General features: G+C 48.3%; 3 protein-coding genes across 5 annotated transcripts in view; 1 reads left to right on the forward strand and 2 right to left on the reverse strand.

The window, feature by feature from the left end:
- Pnpla7 (patatin like phospholipase domain containing 7) overlaps positions 1-1,212 on the reverse strand; it is a 77,692-nt gene extending 76,480 nt beyond the window's left edge. For both annotated transcript variants that reach the window (XM_026778891.1, XM_005346358.2), the window contains exon 1: positions 945-1,212. In XM_026778891.1, coding sequence (XP_026634692.1) covers positions 945-974 — 30 coding nt within the window. In that variant the 5' untranslated portion in view covers positions 975-1,212. The remainder of the gene's footprint in view (positions 1-944) is intronic.
- A 64-nt stretch (positions 1,213-1,276) lies between these two features.
- On the forward strand, positions 1,277-3,355 carry Mrpl41 (mitochondrial ribosomal protein L41). 2 transcript variants are annotated; one of them, XM_005346360.3, is made up of 2 exons: positions 1,277-1,337; positions 2,508-3,355. In XM_005346360.3, the coding sequence occupies exon 2, from the start codon at positions 2,531-2,533 to the stop codon at positions 2,936-2,938; it is 408 nt and encodes a 135-aa protein (XP_005346417.1). In that variant the 5' UTR covers positions 1,277-1,337; positions 2,508-2,530; the 3' UTR covers positions 2,939-3,355. The 2 variants fall into 2 exon arrangements, with proteins under 2 accessions (XP_005346417.1, XP_005346416.1); XM_005346359.3 differs by lacking the exon at positions 1,277-1,337 and adding an exon at positions 2,183-2,306.
- A 2,963-nt stretch (positions 3,356-6,318) lies between these two features.
- Dph7 (diphthamide biosynthesis 7) overlaps positions 6,319-8,020 on the reverse strand; it is a 12,072-nt gene continuing 10,370 nt past the window's right edge. Inside the window, exon 9 of the mRNA XM_013355338.2 lies at positions 6,319-6,946. Coding sequence (XP_013210792.1) covers positions 6,507-6,946 — 440 coding nt within the window. The 3' untranslated portion in view covers positions 6,319-6,506. The remainder of the gene's footprint in view (positions 6,947-8,020) is intronic.

The following is an 8,020-nucleotide window of genomic DNA, read 5'->3' on the forward strand; positions in this document are numbered from 1 at the left end:
AAAAAAAAAAAAACTGGGGAACTGACATGGTGGTTGCTATCCACAGCCGAAATTATGAAAACCCATAAAACAGTGGCACCTCAAGGCCTGTAATGCGGATCTCAGAAGCACACGCCTGAGCTCTCGACACAATGCTCAATATCGCATGCCGTCTCCTCTCAAAAAAAAAAAAAAAAAAAAACAATCTGTGGGATCAATATTGCATGTGCTCTATTGTGCAATGTACAGCCAGTACGCTTTTAGTTTCAAAACTAAGGCACTCAACTTCCCTTCTCTTCTACTCCAGCTCAGCTCTCAAGACTGGGGTGTACAAGAGCACCCCAACCGCATCTTCTACTTTCCTCTGAGCTTGCCTTATCCAAGGAAAAACACCTGCCTGCAGACACAGTCTACCACAGTGCACCACCTCAGCCAGTCTAGCTTTTACGGTTATTCTAATGGGTCCACTCTTCTGGTTTAAAAATGGAGGTGTGGGGTATAGTGGCACACACCTTTAGTCCCAGCACTTGGGAGGCGGAGGCAGGACAATCTCTGTGAGTTCAAGGCCAGCCTGGTCTATACAGAGAGTACTAGAGATGTGTAGATCAACCCTGTCTCAAAACAAAACAAAACAACCACCAAAATACTACTTCTAAAAAAGACCTTTGGGACATGTTGACTTGAGAAAAAGACTTCAGAAACCAAAGTTCTATAAGAAAGCAGGAAGTAACAACTGCTACCTTAAGGGAAGAAAATAAGGCTTCAGTAATGACTTAACAGCCAGGTTCCATTGTCCAGCTTGTCAGGAACCATTGTCTAGTAACAAGTGTCAAAGCTCTGATAGGGAAACACATTAAGTCACCATTCCCACATTTTCTTGGTCTTCTAGGAGCTTCTGTAGAAACCTGAGGCAAAGGATTCTTCTGTCCTCTGGAAATGTTCTCACCCACGCCTGATCTACCTACCTTAAGGCAGACATCTTCGTCTTTCTGCATGACTGAAAGCAAGGCAAGGTGGAGGGCGAGGAGACAGGCTGAGACCAAGCTGCTTTCCCTGAACCTTTGCAACAGGACAGCTGTGGTTCCAGCCTTGCCAGCTCCTTTCCAAGTCAAACGTTCTTATTGGAAGGGACTCGAGAACTCTGTGCTCCAAAACAAGTTGTTTTCCAGAAGCGTCGGCTCTCTGTGTGCTTCCGTCTCCTGTAAACAGCCCTCACGTGGTCTAAGGGGAACCCATAACTGTGGCTCGGGGTGGGAATGAGAGTGGGGGGGGGGGGGGTAGAGAATTGAGCGACAGTCAGGGATCAAGCAACCACCCAGAAAGGGACAGCGGCTGGAGTGGGGGAGGAGAGCAGAAGTGTAAGTTGGCTGACAGTTCAGGGAGGGGAGGTGGGAGAGCTTGAGACTGGCGGTGCAGATAAGAGAGTGGTTCAGGAACGCGGCGAACAACAAGCTAAGTGGAGGGAGACTAGGAGGGGGTGACCGACTGGAGGGTGAGCCTCACCCGGGAGCCTTGATATCGCCAAGAGGAGAGACGAGGGATGGGGCGTGGAGGCTTTACAGCTCAAGAAAGATCTGGGCCAACAGGGGTCACAGCCCAAAAGGGGTCTCGATTAGGAGGGGTGAGGGACGGGAAGGTGGTTATAGCCTAGGCGTGATCACGGGAGCTCTGACAGCGAGGGAGGGAAAAGGAGGGCATGATATCCAGGAGAAGCGTGAAGGGCGAGGAGGGGGCCAGTCACAGCGGGTAGCGTGTGGACGTGGAGCGCAGGCACGGTGGGTGTGTTGGGACCAAGGATGATTAACTAGAGGGCCACTAGGACCCAAGTAGACTTGGCCACGCGCCAGACCGCCGTTCACTGGCCTAGTCCCCAACAGCGCGTCAATCCCGGAAGCCACAGCTCGGTAGTGACTCAAAGGGTCCACAAGCCCCGACCCCCAGACCTAGGGCAGCACCGATGACGCCCGCGCCAGTCCGGCAGCCGACCTTCGGCGCCGCGGTTGTGAACGTCCGGTCGCGGGGCTGACGAGGGCCAAGAGCGATCTCTGCTGAGGCCAGCCCTAGATCGCCACCTCGCGGCGCAGGGTGAACATGCACGGCGGCGCGCGCTTCACATCCGGTTCTGCGCGGCTGAGGCTGGGTATTGGGCCCGCTGGCGACCAATCCGCGAGGCTCTTGCTGCGGAGTGGCTGGCCCCGCCGACGGCCGGAAACGCAAGGGTGGACCTTGCAGTGGTAGTTTTATACGACTTGGGTCGGGGGATTGGTGTCTGAGCGGTCTCAAGCGACAAGGGACCTGCGGGCCGAGCTCGAGATCCATCTGCCCAGGTCGGTTTGTGCGTTTCCATTTGGCGCCTCCCCTGCGGAGTTCTTCAGGGTTCGGGATCTTTCAGGAGTAGGGGTAGTCTCCACTTTTGGGGTCTTGGGTCATCTGCACCCGCAGGGCCCACAGCACTCTCTGCTCGTGAGTTCTAGGGTGCCGAGTCCCTCTGGCTCTGATTGGCCCCCTCAACTGCCTTGTTCTTTCAGAGCTGTCTTCTGCAGAGCCCGGCATGGGTTTCCTGACAGCGGTGACTCAAGGCCTGGTGCGGGGAGCGGACAGAATGAGCAAGTGGACAAGCAAGCGGGGACCACGCACCTTCAACAAGGGCCGAGGTGCTAAGAGAACGGGCATCTATGCCTCAAATGGGAAGTTTGTGCAGATAAAGGAAATGGTTCCAGAATTTGTCGTCCCGGACTTGACCGGCTTCAAGCTCAAGCCCTATGTTAATTACCGAGCTCCTGCGGGCGTAGATACACCCCTGACCGCCAAAGCGCTTTTCTTGGAAACGGCGGCACCTGCTATTGAAAAAGACTTTAAAGAAGGGACTTTTGATGCTAACAACTTGGAGAAATATGGCTTTGAGCCCACACAGGAAGGCAAGCTGTTCCAGTTGTATCCTAAGAATTTCCCACGCTAGAAAACTGACAGAGACCAAAAGTTTGCCTATGAAGTGGAGACAATCCAAGCCTTCGATTCTGAGTGTCTCAAAAAGGAGGGGCAGCTTCTTTGTGCACTTCTATTAAAGGCCTTTGGTAACTCGTGCAATGTGTGTTTTGAATCAAGTCACTGAAGTGGACCGCAAGGCAGAATCCATGCAGTAGCTACAGAGTCCATAACAAATTCCAACCGAGTCAGGTCTGGGTACCCTCTGGCTCCAAGTCAGAGAGCAGTAAGTATCCCCAAGGAAAACCTAAAGATGGAAGAGAGGAGAGCCATCTGCTTTTTCATGACCAGTGGACCTGATTCGTCAGTTTATCAGATGTCATATGTCCCTTTAAGACTTAGTTGACCCTTACATTTAATACCTTTTATTGAAATAAATGGGCCTGTAACTGAGAATTTTGTTTTTTTTTTTTTTGGTTTTTCGAGACAGGGTTTCCCTGTGTTTCTCTCTCTGGCTGTCCTGGACCAGGCTGTCCTCAAACTCACAGAAATTCGCCTGCCTCTGCCTCCCAAGTGCTGGGATTAAAGACATGTGCACCACCGCTACCCAGAGAATTGATCACTTTAATGATAATCAAAAAAATAAAGTTATTTCATCAGAAAATAACACAAGGACCAAGAGGTAGCTATGCCCATATAGTGCTTGCCATGCAATCATGAAGACCCAGCTTCAGCCATGCTTATAATCTCAGCCCCAGAAGAGCAGCAGGATCTCTGGGGCTTGCTGCCCAGTCAAGTCTAATCAGTTAACCTCAGATCCCAGTAAGAGACCTTGGCTCAAAAAAAGACAAGGTTATCTTGAATGGCACCTGAGATTGGCCTGTCTGCCACACTCAGGCATATGTGTACACACACAAGCAAAAACAAGGCATAGTGTTGCACACTTGCAGTCCAACACTTAAAGACTAGGACGGGATTACAAATTTCAGATCAGCCAGGGCTACAAAGGAAGACTTCTTTCTGAGACAAGAGTCTTTCTGCACATCTTTGGCTGTCCTGGAACTCGCTATGTAGACCACCAAGCTGGCCTCAACCTCAGAGATCCACCTTCATGTGTTTCCTGAGTGCAGGCATTAAAGACATGCACCACCACTCCTGGCTAAGGCCCTATATTAATAGACAAGGGCATAGTATCTCACACCTATCAACTCAGCATTTGGGAAGCTTAGGTATATAGGCTCCAAGAGTTGGAAGTCAACCAGCCTGGACTACAGAGGCCTGGGGAAGGAACAGGTAGTGAGGCTAGGAGTACAGTTCACTGATGGATAATAGTAAGTCCTCGAGCATGTGCAGTTCCTGTATTTGATGCTCAACATTTAAAAGAAAAAACCAAAACACCATTTTCTCTTCAAAACACTTGTATATCCTATTGAGGGTTAGACACATTCCAATGCCCTTTCCTCCCAGATAGGACATTAAAAATGGGAATGTTGATCAGTGCACACCTGACATGTTCCTATAAAACCCATCTATCGGGCTGGAGAGATGGCTCAGTGGTTAAGAGCACTGACTGCTCTTCCAGAGGACCCAGGTTCAATTCCCAGAGCCCACATGGCAGCTCACAACTGTCTGAAGATCCAGTTGCAGGGGATCTGACACTTTCACAACAATGCACATAAAACAAATAAACCATAAAAAAAAACAAAAAAAACCCATCTATCTAGACATGAAAACTGATCAAGCTATTAATGCTATAAGTATCTCATACCGACCGTGCCAAATACTTGTTTGTGTTCCCTGAAGCAGCTTACAATATTTACACACCTCCTTTTATTCTATTATTCACTTTTTTTTTTTGTTTTGTTTTTTGAGACAGGGTTTCTCTGTGACTTTGGAGCCTGTCCTGGAACTAGCTCTTGTAGACCAGGCTAGTCTCGAACTCACAGAGATCCGCCTGCCTCTGCCTCCCGAGTGCTTCTATTATCCACTTTTAAAACTAGTTCAGAGATGGAAATAGTGTTTGGATAGCATTCCAGTTTAAAAAAAAAAAAAACCTTTGTTTAGGAAATGGCTTCTAATGTGATAAAATGAGACTTTAAATGAGGGACTATGGGGCTAGCAAGAGGCTCAGTGACTTACTACCACGACTGATACCTAAGTTGGATCCCTGGGTCCCATGCTAGGAGATCCAACAGTGGTATTTGTGTACTCACACAAAAATTAATAATAAAAAAAAAAACAAACAACTTAGGGGCTACGGGCTAGAGATGGTTCAGGGGTTGAGTACTGCCTGTTCTTCCAGTGCACACAAGGTGGCTCCCAGCTGTCAGTCAGGTGATCCAACATCCTCTTCTAACCTCTGGGAGCACAGACACATAGATGGAGCACAGAAAAGCACTCATATACATAACAGTTTTTTGTTTTTCTAGATAGGGTTTTTCTGTGTAGTCCTGGCTGGACTCAAACTGAAATCTGCCTGCCTCTGCCTCCCAAAGGGTGGGATTAAAAAGGGTGTGTGGGCACCACCACAGGGCTTTTAAATCAATCTCTCTCTCTCTCTCTTTTTTTTTTTTTTCCAAGACAGGGTTTCTCTGTAGCTTTGGAGCCTGTCCTGGACTCCCTTTATTTTTATTATTTTTTTTTTTTTGGTTTTTTCGAGACAGGGTTTCTCTGTGGCTTTGGAGCCTGTCCTGGAACTAGCTCTGTAGACCAGGCTGGTCTCGAACTCACAGAGATCCGCCTGCCTCTGCCTCCCGAGTGCTGGGATTAAAGGCGTGCGCCACCACCGCCCGGCTGGAACGCCCTTTATAGACCAGGCTGACCTCGAACTCACAGAGATCCACCTGCCTCTGCCTCCCGAGTGCTGGGATTAAAGGCGTGCGCCACCACCGCCCGGCTTCTCTCTCTCTTTTTAAGTCAGGGTTTCTCACTAGCTATGGAGCCTGCCCTGGAACTAGCTCTATAGCCCAGGCTGGCCTCAAACTCACAAAGATCTGCCTACCTCTGCCTCCTGGGTGCTGGGATTAAAAGGCATGTACCACCACTGCTCAGCTGTTTTTCTGGTTTCTTGAGATAGGGATTCTCTGTGTAACAGGCTGTCCTGGAACTCATTTTGTATACTAGCCTGGCCTGGAACTCACAAAGACCCACCTGCCTCTGTCTCCCGAGTGCTAGGATTAAAGGCATGTGCCACCACTACCATGCAGATGGAATTTTTTTTTTTAACTGAAAGGTTTAGGATCTTATTGGGTAAGAGCATATATTCTTGCAGAGGACCCAAATTTGGCTCCCACATAGTGGCTCACGATCACCTGTAACGTTAGCTCCAGGGGAATCCCTCTTCTGGCTTCTTCCAGAATCCACACACAGACATAAGCACACATATGATTACAATTTTTTTAAAAAATTAAAAAATTTGAAGTTATTTAATTAATATAAACAAGGACTTAAATACAAACAAAGGGCTGAACGTCAAAATATACCAAGATACTTAGTTTTAGAGCTGAAAAAAACCCATTCACTGCCAAAACATAATCACAAAGGACATTCTCAAAGGCCAGCACTCCCAAGTGACATCCAGTATAAATGCAAAGAGTGCAGCCTCAAGCTTGCTCTGTCTTCCACTTCCAGAGGTGGAGAACATGGTTGTAAAAGGAGCAGGTGGCCAGGAGGCTGTTGTCACAATTCCCTCCACCAGAGGAGAGGCTGAGATCACACATCTTGGAAGAGGAGTCTAGCTGGCTGCTGCTTTTCATGTCCTCTGCTACTGGAAGCAGAGAAGCCTCCAATTCAGCTCTACTGGGCGTGTTAGCAGGGTCATCCATGTGGTGGTCCACTACTTGTTCATGGAAAGGCGCTGGTGGCTCCTCGGCAACCTTCAGACTGGAGCGGTCTGCAGCTCTGGTTCCCATCTCATTCTGATCAAAGGAGCAGGTGGACGTAGGCTTCGTGGAATGGCAAAGAAGCCAGGACCAGTCAGCCCCATACACTAATGAGTTAGGCATTTCCTGGGATATTGAGACAGTCACGTCCTGCTTCTCCTCTGCAGCAAGAGACGAGAGGAAAACCAGCATTACTCAAAGCTAACCAGCCTCCACTTATGTCTCCCTCAGCTTCTACCAAGAGCAGCCATTCTATCAGCACACACATTCACTGTCTGCAGAAGAATGAAAATGTGCACGGGTGGGCAGAAAAGAAACCAGATATGCATTTTGCAATGTGCATTGTGCCTCTGAGATCAGCCAGGTCTAAATGACCCACAAACAAGGGCTTCCAAACTGGAGGGTTTGGCAAAGGCTTTCTAAAAGGCGGTGTAACTCATTCACAAAGGACACAGAAGTAAGACGGAAGAGGACAGAAAAGAAATGGGGAGCACAGAGCCAGAGAGATGGCTCGATAGTTAAGAGAACCTGCTGCTCTTGGAGAAAGCCTGAGTTCGGTTCACAGCACTCACACGGCAGGTGATAACTGCTGGTAACTCCAGTCCCGGAGATTTCTAAGCCCTCTTCTGGCCTCCTCAGGCACCAGGCATGCACACAGTAGCCATACATACACGCAGGCACTCACACATATACATAAAATGTTTTTTAAAGAGAAAAAAATGGAGAACACACGTGGAGTACAGAGGCTAAGAAGACCACAGTAAGGGTGAGGAACGAATGGCAACAGCCTCTGGCTGTAGCCCAGTGGCTAGGAACTTGCAGCCCCGAGTAGGTCTGCAGAAGAAGTTTCTTTCTAGTAACTTCCCCAGACAGCCTGGCAAATGAGGAAAGTGTCAGAAATAAGCCAGTGCACATTACAATGGTATTGAACCACAACAGTATGGAAGAGACATTACAGACAGAGAGAAAGCAAGTTTTTAAAAGAACATTAAGTGTAGAGGGCCGAATTTGAACTGCATAGAAACTCTGAGGTAGCATTCTCACTTACAGGCTTGGCAAACCAAGTCAGGAGGAGGCAAACCTCTCCCATCAGTAGAATGCCTTGCCAATAGTCAGTCCTTGAGAACACAGATGTGCACTGTAGTTCAAAGGCTCTGATTAGGTTGTGGTTTGTCTTCTGATGAGGTGTTTTTATTTTTTTTATTTTTTTATTTTTATTTTTTTTTTTTGGTTTT

This window comes from Microtus ochrogaster, chromosome 4, assembly GCF_000317375.1.
Source record: "Microtus ochrogaster isolate Prairie Vole_2 chromosome 4, MicOch1.0, whole genome shotgun sequence".
NCBI lineage: Eukaryota > Metazoa > Chordata > Mammalia > Rodentia > Cricetidae > Microtus > Microtus ochrogaster.

Coding starts and splice junctions, on each gene's coding strand:
- Mrpl41 (XM_005346360.3), top strand. CDS start 2,531: ATGGGTTTCCTGACAGCGGTGACTCAAGGCCTGGTGCGGGGAGCGGAC.